General features: G+C 38.6%; 1 protein-coding gene across 1 annotated transcript; it reads right to left on the reverse strand.

Moving 5' to 3' along the window:
- Positions 1–6,796: 6,796 nt before the first annotated feature.
- Positions 6,797–11,207, reverse strand: saal1 (serum amyloid A-like 1). Its single transcript, XM_068603746.1, has 13 exons — positions 11,078–11,207; positions 10,612–10,811; positions 10,308–10,409; positions 9,763–9,846; positions 9,564–9,643; positions 9,414–9,473; positions 9,218–9,333; positions 8,676–8,835; positions 8,515–8,597; positions 8,199–8,384; positions 7,620–7,771; positions 7,420–7,512; positions 6,797–7,157 (listed from the first exon to the last, which is right to left on the reverse strand). Exons 1-13 carry the CDS (start codon positions 11,079–11,081, stop codon positions 7,080–7,082), a joined length of 1,398 nt encoding a protein of 465 aa, XP_068459847.1. The 5' UTR covers positions 11,082–11,207; the 3' UTR covers positions 6,797–7,079.
- Positions 11,208–13,190: the final 1,983 nt, after the last annotated feature.

Raw genomic sequence — 13,190 nt, forward strand, 5'->3', positions numbered from 1 at the left:
TTTAAAATCCTCTGCACAGTAAGCACCTCTGGGTTCTCGTGCACATAACACAAATAATCTGCATGTTTCACTGCCTTTAACACCATGAGCCTTTTAATAAGATCAAGACAATCAGTGGAGTAAGCTTCAGAGCATGCTGGCAGAACCCAGATGAGGGAGCACTGAATTTAAAGAGGCCTCATTACTTTAAACAGATAACACCACTGTTCTGGCTAAGCTTCAGTCACCTCACAAGTAGGTGAGATGCCTCTGTCTGTCAGCCAGTAAACCTTTAGCTCCACACAGTAGTGCAGTGATACATGTGGCTGATATGTCACTCGTGACATGGACCGATGCCTTACACATCAAAGGAGGTTGTGAAGGGAACTTCCTCCTCTCCACAACCTAATCCATATCTGCTCTCAGATGTTGTGTTCAAGCTGCATGGAGCCAGGCCACGCTTTCATTAGACCGCCATGTTTAGATTAGTGAAGTGCTGTAATCTTAATATGGGCACCCAGTTTTGGTGGTCGGTATATAGGCCAGTCATGCCCAAACACTGGCTCAGGACCCACAGGTGGGTCGCAGGAGATTTTATTTCTTAACCTTTAATTCAACATGTGCATCAACAGTACCTTTGAGCCACATGAGGGAGATTTATTGTTCATATTGTTCAGATAATTGTAGCCTACTTATAACATTGAATCTAATATGAAAGGCATACATTCTGTTTGTTTAACTGATGAGAGACAATGAAAAGAGCCTGTTTACTCTGCGTGAAAGCAATTACAACGTATTTGACATATATATGTTTCCAATAATACATTCACATTCGAAACAAAATTGGGATTTTGAACGTATATGTCTTTATAATGGTTAACTGGCAGTAAAATTGTCATTAACACTCATAACCTCTTCTCATGATTTAAAGGAAAAGCCTATATTGGGAATTTGGTTGCGCTTGTTTGGGATTTTTAAAAGTAGATCTTTGGAAAAACAAGTTTGGGAAACACTGGTCAAGGGTATTTAAACACACCTGGCTGGCATAATTCATATTAACAGAATCATCTGTCTTACAGTACCAGCATGCATTGCTCATTTAGGTTACTCCTCTTTGACATTACCAAAGCATGAGTGAACATGTTTACCTGACTGCTAGCTTTAGCTCTTTATCACCTCCACCTACAGAAAGCAAACATGTATGCTTCAATGTGCAAACACAATATACACTGACTGAGCTACCAAACACAACAAATGAACTATGCATACTTTGTACAGCTGGAAGGTCAGCTGAAACATTTTATGTCTCCATTTTACCTCTGCTTGGAATAAGTAGCAGCGTTGGTCAAATTTAACTCAGCAATCAGTTGCTCTCTGGCTTCTGTGTACATCACAGTGATTAGGGATGAAACCATAGTCCATTCATTGATTAGACAATTGAAATCAAATCAATTACTTTGTTTAGCAATTGATTATTTAAAAGTAAAAAGTCCAGACGTTCTCTCACATTTGAAAGAGAAAGCGGAGTCCGAGTGACTGACGTAGTCAGTCCGAGAGGACCCTATTGAAACTGTGAGGGGTATAATCATTACAAAAGGAACCTTACAACAGTATAAAACAGTTGAATTATTGACTATTAAGAGGATACAAAAGCCTTCAGAGTTTCGACAAATCTAACTGACAAATCTCCAGAGATCTGCTCTTTCTGTGACAGCATTGGTAACAACATCTAACCAAAACTACAATAGCAGTGAAATTCAGTGGAGTGTAACGTCTTTATTTATTGTCCCAGCTGTGGCCCTGCACAGTGCAAGAACATAATTGAACCTTCTTTAATTCAAACAAACAGTATTAGTTCTGCGGTCGTCCATTCACATCAGAATCTCTCGAGCAGTAAAGGTTGCTGCTGCCTAAAGCAAATACAAAGAGCGTCATATTTCTATGCATGTATGATATGACTAATACATGTTTTTACTTTAATTGTTGCTTGCTTATTTACCAAGAGGAAAGAAAAGGCAAAGGAAAGGACAAAGCCCACTGAATGGTATGGCCATGGTATTGTTCATGAATCAGTAATGAATGGTTCCTTTCATTAAGCTTCTACACAGCAACAGCAAGCACATCCAAATCCATTTATGAATCCATTTTCACAGACAGCTCTTTTATGCTGTTCATGCTCTGGCCATGTCTTTGATCTCCTTGTGTCTTGACAGCTCCTGGATCGGATCTACTTCATTTAATGTCGGGTCAGAGGCACACAGATTTACAAATCATGCATTTGATCTGCCAACTGATATTATCTGCAGCACACTCACTATAATGTGATCTTTTTATGATATAAAGGTATGTTTAAACTGTGGTGACTCTTATTGATGTGATATGGCTCATTACATGCCTGCTCTGCTTTTCAGAGGGTAATTGACGCAGGGCCTTTGAGATGCTTTAAGCCACCGAGTACCTTGACAAGGGTCAGAGTGCGCAGCATGAATAAAACGGCTCATTGTGGTTCGCTCTCCTGGCCTGAACTACGGTCTCTGAATAATTAGCTTGAAGGATGTTATACGACTGAACTCATCCATTAATAAACATTTCATTAAATATTCTAAACACCAGTAGTCCATCTTTACTATAGCAGAGATATACTTCCACATGTTATTCTATAAATCGTGCAAAACATACTGTGCAAAAAATTCAAGGTAAGGCAGTATACATTTTAAAACACTTTTATTTGTATATTTATCAAAATACATGTGCATGTACTATCAACTTTATAGTCATTTTTCTTGGTTACAGCTAAATGCTGCTAATCAGACTTGATCTATTGCAGTGCTCAATACATCTACGAAACCTACATTTTATGGAGGGTGACCAGGCAACCAAACAGGAGGAACAGGAGCAAGTTACAATTATTAATTCCAAACACGTTATATATATATATATTTTAATTGTACAAGTTCTTAATTCTAATCACTCTGTAAGTTTTTCTAGATGCTGCGTGTCAGACATGTTCAAGAGTGTCACCATGTGTGCCAGTCTGTCCCAGTTATGTTCACTTCAATCAGAGGGATTTACTCGCAGCGTCTGAGCGTCAAGCTGCGAGAGATCTCTCTGGCTAATCTCACCCGTGGTACTAAGAAACGGCCTAACATGAGCATAAGGATGTATTAAAACTGCACTACATCTCATTGGGTATTTGGGAGATACATAAATGCTAAAAGAACAGTTTTACTTGTGTTGTCTGCATGAAGTCCCATTTGTTAAGAAATAAATAAACATGTACACTTTCATATTTTATTTTATATAAATATTTACAACTTGGTAATTTTCAGTAACAGTTACACATCCCAAATGACGTGTCACAGCAGCACAGAAAACACACTCAAGAAGTCTGGTATAATACTAAATAAAAAAGAAGCTGAACAATTGAATTAAAATTGCATAGCTACCGATTTAAAAAAAAGAAAACTTAAATTGAAATAAAACATGCAAAACACTAAAATTAGCCCAAACTAAACAAATAATACATGAAACATTAAATATATAAACACTAACTCATATATTACACAAATGAATCTATTCAAATTAATCCATCGTGTCAGAAAGAAAAACAACTCATTTATTTGTACATATTTTATTTCTACTGAAGAAAAGTCTCAGTGGTTCTACTTGAGTGGAACATTGTCTCCCTTTCCACACCAAACTGCTGTTATTTGAATTTCCAGGGAATTCAAGGTTTTCTTACAGCACTTCATAAATAGAGTTCCAGTCTTTCACCTGATCCTGAACCTTGTTTGATCAACTAACTAATCAGAGCCGTGAATGGTCTGCTTACGTACACTTCCTGTGGCAACGCTACGTCTCTTTAATTAGCTTCAATTCTGTCATTGCAGAACAAACAGCAGCATATGCCACTCGGTGACAGCCGTCAACGGTACACAAGGACAGGACAGGATAGAGCTGCACCCATAAACACCTGCCACATTTATAAAAGAAACCTGATTAGTTAGGGAGAAAAATTAAAGAGATATAAAATAGGTCACTGGGAAAAATGTTTTGAATGCGTTTTGATTTCAAATTAGGTTAGGGGATCATTCAAGAGGTATTAATCTAGTGCATTTAGCTCATTTTATCACATAATTTCCTCAATACAAGCAATTCAAAACTAAATTTAAGAAAATAGAATCGGTTTACCAGTTCTTAATGAAAGGCACTCAAATCCTTTATCAACACGCTTGACATTTTAAGTTTTGCTAAACCTCTTTTACACACTGATGACAGCAGTTTAAGGAGTTCATACATAACATGATAAAAGATGTCGGACCGACATGAATGCAGACATAAATGTAAATTGACACTTAAAAAATATGATCAAATCATTCATCATTCACATTTTCACTATTTATTTGAGTATAAACAACAAATAAAGCAGAGTATTCAAGTTTTGAGGCACAACCTTTCTACCTCGGCATACATGAGATTGCGTAGGTGACATTGTGAGAACAATGTCGCTCTGCCATTCACAAAGAGTGTACACTGTTTTGCATCCTTAATGTCCAGTTTATCATGCCAACTTCCTGACAGATTAGGTGGTTGAAGAAGCAGAACAGGAAGTTAATGCAAACGCAAACACCAACGTGCCCAAATCACTTTTTGCGAGCAGACGTCAGTGTCTTTGATGTTCAGGGATCACAAAGGGGAAAGTTTCATTGTGATTCTGTTGACAGGAGATAGAAAGCCAGCAGAACTCAGGAAATGAGCTGAAGGGGGCTTTGATTGCACCTAGTAGCATCACACGTCTTTATTAACACGTCTTGACCAGGTGGTTGTGAATGGCCGGCCTTGGAATCAAAGCGAACGTGACACTGCACATGCATTCTTCATCCCTTCATTATCCCTCCTGTTCGCCCGGCAACAGGTACGACATCCCTGTTAGTGCCATTTTAACACTCAAGGGGGCTTCATTTAGATGATACACACTTCGACAAAATGATACATGAATTTGAAGGTCAGTCCTGATCCATGATACGGACTAGCAAAAGCATGTAATGATAGAAGAAAACATTCTGCTCATGTTGAATGACAGACTGTCGTTACATTACATTTCATTTAGCTGACGCTTTTATCCAAAACAAGTTACATTTTTGCTCTATACACCGTAGACACAGCAACAGGAAGCAATTCGGGGTCAAGTGTCTTGCTCAAGGACACATCGACGTGGATTAGAAGAGCCGGGGCTCGAACTACCGACCCTCTCAATTTTAACACAAATGTGAGACAAAAATAGAAAGCATTTCACATAATGGCAAAATGTCAGGTCATTTAAAAGAAGAGCGAGTTGTGTAGGCGGAGATAAACCGGAAAAAGAAGCAACTGACATCCAGCATCAGCGTCAGACAGGCCTGACATGCCTCAGCGCCTTTAAAGTGTATGGAGCACCGACAAGGAGTCAGATCATATCAAGCTGCAGTGAAGACTGTCAGACTGACAATGAAGTTTGGCAGGGCAGCAGGAAACATCTGGGCTTCAACCTGAATCTCTGTGACATAACACGCCTGGCAGCGAGGCCTGAAGACGGCCACGAGCAATGTTGAAAGGCCAAGCATGACTACATCCACATCCTTCTAACCATTTACAGCACAAACAGGACATGACTCGCAGATCAAGGCACTGGCCACCTATGTGCATCACAAGTCTTGTGAAGGTTCAGATCGTGTCCAGAGATAGGAAGATTAAAAAGAGAGCGTTTTTTTTCTTCTCATGGGGTGATCTCGCTCATGCACTCCGACCAGCTCGGGATTTCCATTAGAAAGAGTGTTCTACATATCAATCCAAGCTTTAATTAAAAAGCTGCTATATTCACAGAGCCTTCGTAAGCATGCAGGTTGTCCTGCTCTTCTCCATGAGTGGGCGAAATGGTGCATTTGGAAACCAAATGAGATCATTGTTGCCCTGCTACAGCCTTTCATCTAATTTTATTGTCGTTACAGAGTGACTGTCACCCTCTGGTAAACACTTGATGTTGTCATCAGCATTGGTACCATTACTCATATGCTTGGAAAGGTGACTCAATACACAGTCAGTTTCATGTCGTATAGAAATTCATATTTTTATCATACAAAAAATAGGAACATAATACGATTACATCTAAATGATCGTTGGATGCCCATTTGTGGCCTTTGTGACTTTGATCATCTTAGTGGGACAACATAATGAATAGTAAATATACACAACATATTATGTAGATATTATCATACACCAGGACTAAATTTGATATGTAAATGTGCAGTAGTGAAAACATTGTGGATCAAAGCTGTGAAAATATAAAATACAAACTATATTAAAATGTACATTTTTGGTGGGATATGATTAGTCTGCTGAATTATTTTTGAGTCATTGGACAACAGCTTAAGGTGAAGATAAAGGCTGGATAAATGCAAAGAAAGGGATTGTGTCGGACTCCATGCAAAAAATAAAAGGTATCACGACAATGGGACTTCCTGCTGAGGCCTTTTATGGGCTTATGCAAAGAGCAATAGAGTTTTTTTTGTTTGGTTAGATTTTTTAGCAAAGCCAAGAATTTCTTGAAGATGTTTTATTATAAATTTATTTTTATTGTTGACCGAAACTCATTTCTGTCAGTCCTATTTATTTCAATTGATTTTTAACAGTATTTCATTCTCCAGAAATTACATTAAAATGTATCTAGCTGCTTTGTACAAACCCTTTTCTTTAAAAATAGTAAAAACTTAAATACCAATAAAGCTTTTTGTCAGTGAGGTTTAGTAAGAGCAGCTAATCGCAAAAAAGAACGAGAGTGTTTTAAAAAAAGACTGTAAATTGTTTAATACAAAAATACTATTCGCAAAATAAAACACTTTGAAAATAGAAACACAATTGAATGTTGCTAAGTGTGGCTTCAGCAAACACTCTCTCCCACTCACTTTCTCCGTTAGTCGTGATGGTGTGACATCCTCATTTAGACTTTCCAATTGAAATCCAAAAATACGACCTCAAACAGGATCTTTGGAGGGAAAATAGAGGCTGCTATAAAAAGCAGCAATGAGTCTGGATGAGTGCTGAACACTGATATACTGGGTGCCTCAGACAGGAAACTGTTTCCTCAACATGTCTGCCATTTGGGGATCAGTCTCTGACAGCATGGACTGCAGGTGCTGAAACTGCACAAGAGAAAGAAGGGCGGGGTGGAAACAAAATGTTTATTTTCCACTGGAGCGGGTGGTTCATAGCAGCCAGTTAAACACATCAACAGTAATAACATCAAAATTATGTTTTCCTGACACTTGTCTCACTTTGTGGGAACAGTGAGGATTTTACTATAACCTCTGAGAGTAAACAGCAGACAGGATGATTGTAGTTGCTCCATACTAAAATGTGATGCATATCTGATTCAACTTAAACCATTTTGCAGAAAGCACTTACTGAAGTCCTGAAGTTCGGCACTAAACTGCCCGCAGCTGTGAGAGCTGACTTCTCTGTCAGGTAACCCTCCTTCACCAAATCCGCCACAGTGTCCTAAGAAAAATAATGTAGGTTTCCTCTGGTTCACATTTTAAAAATCTCAATTTAAAAAAATCTGATCCAACAGAAAAGTCAGCGAAAAGTTACTTTGGTATCATTACCTTGGGAATGTGAATGCAGATGTCAGCTAGAAATTCAGTTGTGATCTCTGCTAGAGTCTGGAGCTGTTCATCTTTTGGGCCTTCTTTGCTGGAACCTCTGTCCTCTATCTGGAGTTGAAGCACTCGCAAAACGGTTCCAATAAGGGGAAGACCTGGAGTCAAAAGACACCGAGCTTATATCATCTTTATAGTTGTATTTTCCCTTCATAATGCAAAACATTTTTTATCGTCGTGATCTTGTGTGTCAGCTTTGAAAATAACTTGTATATCATACAATTACATATGTTTAAAATACCAGATATTCTACAGCCAGGGCAGCCCATAAGAGGAAAGGGGGAAGTTTCTGGGGCCCAGCTGCTAAGCCTCTCTCAGTTCCCATGCATGTGTTTACTTGGAGGGTGAGCGCATGCTTATGTGTTGAAATAAATGAAACCGATTTGGGGCGGTCCCATTCACTTGACCTGTTCCGGGGCCTGACCATTTCTGTGGGTAGGGCCTGTGTACAAGCAACACTAAATCAACATCCACTGGTCAACTTGCATTCAAAAGGGGTTGATGTCATTCTGTTACAATACTTACTTGGGTCACTTCTGCTGCACCACTGATCCTGGTACCTATAAAGAGCCTGCAGCACGGCAAACGCTTGAACCAAAATGCTCCTCTGCTCCTGCATGACAACAGGAAGATCAGTTGGCTGGCAAAGGTCCTCGCACACAACGTCGCAGACAAAGTCCCACACTGCTTTGCCAGGTCCATCAGTGGCAGCTGGAAGACACAATTGAACAACGTGTTATCTGTTGAGAGGTTACTTCCATCTTATGTTAAAATGTACTGAGTTACGAATTATGGTGACAACCTTTAACGTCTGAAATGATTTTTCAAAGATCGTTCTTACCAAGAGTCTGAATGCCCTCATCTACAGTGGTGAGGAGTTGGAGGGCATGAAGGTAAACCTCTAAGCCATTTGGACTCTCTGCTCTGTGAAAGCATTTGATACCGTTAAAAACTGAGAATCAATTAAAAAAATCATCAACATCATAAGTACCATGTATTTACCTAAGCTGCTTAGCTGCCTCAAGAAGACATGACGCCACATCCAGACGACTTTGGCCATCCTCCTCCTCACTTGGTTGAGCTGTGATCCAACTCTTCATCAGCTCTTCATCAAGGTCAAATAGTTTGTCAAGCAGCTCGCCAACCTTCTCAAGCAGATCAGCTGTAAAACACAGATGATAATACTTGGAACTATTTTAGAAAGCAGACAAAAGTAAAGTAGAAGGTGCCCTGTGGAGTGTTCTTGTTGTAAACATGCAATGGTATCGAGTGTAGCCTTGAGGTCTAACAAATGTGCTGAATGCATTTTGCTCGTCAAAAATTATTTTCAAAGCTAATTCAATAGTATTAGTGGTTTTATCCAGAACGGTTTACATCCAGCGCTACTAGAGGTCAGAAACTCCACAGGGAGCCTTTCAGATAAACAGCTTACAGGGACTTTGACTTAATGTAAGTCATCTTGGAATGTCAAACAGATATTTACTTTTTCTAAACAAGTAACATGTTATCAGCTTATTAAAAAGTTTTGAGTAAAAGCGTAGTACTGTTGGTAGAACTGCACATGATGAAAAAGAGGTTGGAGCGCACAGACGTCTGCTGACGTATTCGCTGAAGCCACAGGGAACAGACATCTTTCTGAGAGACGCAGGTCAGCAGCAATCTGCAAACATCATCACAAAAGATGAAGATTTCCCTCTCAGTCATTCTCTCTCACATGTCTGCAGAATGGCAAAGGCAAACCTGCTTGTTTCCAGAAGGGTTGGAGGATCTGTATCTCCAAGCAGAAGCAACAGCACAGCTCTGTGGATGCGCAGGGACTTGCATTCATGAACATAAAATGGCAGCGAACTAAATCTATTGCAAAAATTACAGATGATGACTTTTACACACCCCAAGTCGTCATTTTGGCTCAGAGTCACACAGGTGTCAGGAAAGCAAGCAATGTTTCCAAGGATTCCCACACAAACTTCCTAGAGAAGCAAAAGAACATTTATCAAAGCCCACAAATACATAATACAAAATTAAATACATAATATAGGATTCTATTTTTTGACACAATGTATATGAACTGGAAGGAAATTTTACTCACCGTGAGACGTGGACAACGAGATTTGGCGATCACCCCAAGAAGGATATCTGTAGCTTTGAATTCCTGCAGAAAAGCAGCCACATCCTACACAGTTGGTGAATAAACATTCATTAGTGACGACAAAACTTGTTTTAGAGAAATCTTGTGTAAAGGTAATGGTCCTTTTTTCTTTCATTCCTCTGTCTGTTTATCAATTCCTCTGTATGTTTGGTACAAGTCAGCTTTATTAACAATTTCTCAACAATATAGCTGACTTTGACTTAGATTTTATGCTATTTTATACCACAACATTTTGGTTTCAAGAATGGCATTTTTACTGAACTAAATATATTTGGCAAATTAAGTTACTTTGCAGATTTTTTGATTACCAATACAAAATAAAATCAACTAATAATTGATTATGTATTCTAGATTAAGCCTCCAAGTAGTATATGAAGTTAGTAAAATCAGCCCACTTATATCCACTGCAACATTAAGGTGATAACAATATTAACATAACAACAGAATGCTACAGAAGATACAGGGTGGTAAATAAAGAACTCTACCTTATCCATTGCCATATCCCAGACTCTGCATAGGTCTTCCTCATCATCATCAGGGAGCTGCATTGGACCTTCAGAGTTCACCTCTGAATGCTCAGTGACCATCTGGAAAACATGACCATTTTCTAAACATAAGAAATTATAGGTGCATTGGGCACAGTACAACACAAGATGCTCCCGTCAATTGAATATCAATGGGGTTTTTTAACCACTGACTTAATTTGCTATCTCTAAATTGGCAGAAAAAGACGATTGTAAAATAAGTCAAGAAAACGTCGTGCGACAAATTTGACGAGCAGTCACCAACATGAATGAGACGAGTCAGGGTGCTGAAAAGCCAATGCTTGCTGTAAACAGTGTCTCCAATCGCGTCCACATCTCCGTCCGTCTTTCCATCGGCTGCTTCTGGGGGTGGTGATGGGTTGCGGTCCGTTGCAGGAGACTGTAGTCCAGCTGGAGATGAGGACCTCTCATTCTCCACTTCCTCAGCACCATCAACTCGACAGTCTGGGGACAGTGGCACGGATTAAAGCTCATTTTAGCATGCATTTGGTCTGCCAGTCAATAGACTCGACTGTATTATTTCAACTAACTATTCAACAGCATTCGTAAGATAAACATCAAAAGAGTATGTAACCTCACTCTGAAAGCAAACTTCATAAAAGTTCATCGTTTCATTTAATAACTTTGCTAGCAGATGCAAATGCCGCGGCTCTCATTGCTATCTCACTGCCACACGCAGCAGTAGCGTAACTTCTAACATGTCAACTCACCCATAGCGACCGCTATCTGCAAACGTGACTGACTGGTACACACTAAATGCAATATATTACTGCATGTTTGGTTTATTTAGCATGTCACCGCAGCTTCCAGACGACATTTCAAACAGCGGTTCAAAAAGCCATTTTAAAAAGGCCGTATGCGCATGCGCGAATTCTTCTTCTTGTGGTAGACCACCTAAAGTTAACATAAATACTGCCACCTACAGTGCGTAGGGAGAATCACAACAGCAGCAGTTGTAGCTGTGGAAAGGATGGATCATCCGATGTCGGCTATATTTATCTCTTTTTTATTAGCCATAATCCAGGGCCAAGATTTATATCCGTGTGACCGACCAGACCGTTCACTCACTCTCTCTCACACACACGCGCGCTCACACGCTCACATTCACACACACACTTGATCAAGTGTTATTCCCAGGTGTGGAGAGAGTTGACTTGTTTTTAAGATGTTTAAATGACACTTACTTATAGCACTTTGTAGTAATTTTTGTAAGTTGCTTTGGATAAAAGCGTCACCTAAATTAAATGGAATGTAGCGTAATGTCATTTGTCACTTCCAGAGGTGAGGTGAATGCATTACAGCGGTAAAGAAATTATAGGGTCACCATACACATTTTTGATCTGATTTTAATTTGTTACACAAATTCAAAATAAACAAAACATTAATAATAATTTTAATTGACATTTATTGCCAGCATAAATAACACACATTGTCTTATTTAGCCATGTTACTATCACTAATACTGAATGATTAGTCAATTAATTTGTGAATTTACAGAAATTTAGCCACAATTTGAAAAATACAAAGGTATACTCAAAAAATAACATTTGCTGGTTTTGTCTGATAGTAAACTGAAACTCTTTAGGTTTGTGACTGTTGAATTGACAAAAAAAGAAATTTGAAGACAGCACCATGGGCTCTGAGTATTTACAGGCAATGTTTTTCAAATTGATGTGGCATTTATTACAGAGCAAATTAGTAATTGCGAAAAAAAGAAAGAAAAAAAAAGGATTTGTCAGTTAAATCCCTTATATTGCTGAACATCAGCTGCTAATGATTGCACAACTAATAATGCAGTGTTAGTTTCACAAGAAATGGCGACTGTAGATATTGTTTGGTAACTGTTTGTTGTTGCAGCACACAAAGTGTGTTGCATACTTCCCTGAGAACAGAAGCTTGTTGAAAAGGTCTGTGGAAAAAGCCATATTGATTTGATTGGAACACCCTTGAGTGTTTTAACCCATAGAAAAACTATCAATCTTGCTTGAATTAAAAACAGAATATAATTCAAAATGTAATTAAATGTGTAAAAAAAAGTACTGCAGCAGATGACTGTATTTGACCATTTTTGTTGACAGTTCTGCTATTCCTCCACCTTAAATCCTGTTATGAATTCAGACACACTGTTGAAGGCATCATATCAGTTAGTTTGATGGGAAATGATAACAGTGTTGAATGTATTAGATCAACATGGATTTGAAAAATCAAGAACGATGTCCTCCCTCTAATCAAAACTGTCTTGAGGTAATTTGGCGGGTGTACTGTCCGCCCTTAATCAACACTGTAAATGCAGTGAGTGAGAAATAACAATACACTTTACTCATCATGCAGCTGTCTCCTAGTGGGAGTGGTCCTATTTGCACTTGGAGGAGCTTCCACTGAAAAGGTCACTGAGAACTTGTGAAATAAGTTGGTTGCCTCCTGTTGTTTATAGTATGACCAGACACAATTTAGATAATTATATTCATTAATAACAAACATTTAAAAGTGTAATTAGAATAGGCCATATCCTATTTGACCTCCTGTCCTATTTTGCAAAAGTATTTATGATTTGAATCCACTCCAAAATTATTGGGTTTGTCCTTTGCCCATGTATGCTGTTGTTAACAAAGCCTGCATGTTAATATAACCTCCATGAAGGTAAATATTAGACGTTATTAGTTTGAAATTGCCCTTCAGTTACTGTCCACACAGTTAAACACCATTTATATATATATGAAAAAGATTAATCAAAGAATACCATGCAATCAAAACAATAAATGAATGGTCTTTCGGGCTCTGTTAACAAAGATTGCACTAAATATTAAACATTTGACACAGGGG

This window comes from Clinocottus analis, unplaced genomic scaffold (assembly GCF_023055335.1).
Source record: "Clinocottus analis isolate CAN_PGR_092001 unplaced genomic scaffold, fCliAna1.0.p SCAF_6, whole genome shotgun sequence".
Classification (NCBI taxonomy): Eukaryota; Metazoa; Chordata; class Actinopteri; order Perciformes; family Cottidae; genus Clinocottus; species Clinocottus analis.

Coding starts and splice junctions, on each gene's coding strand:
- saal1 (XM_068603746.1), bottom strand. Junction 9,334..9,413: donor ACCCTTCTGGAAACAAGCAG/GTTTGCCTTTGC, acceptor TGATGTTTGCAG/ATTGCTGCTGACCTGCGTCT. Junction 8,385..8,514: donor TGAGGGCATTCAGACTCTTG/GTAAGAACGATC, acceptor TGTGTCTTCCAG/CTGCCACTGATGGACCTGGC.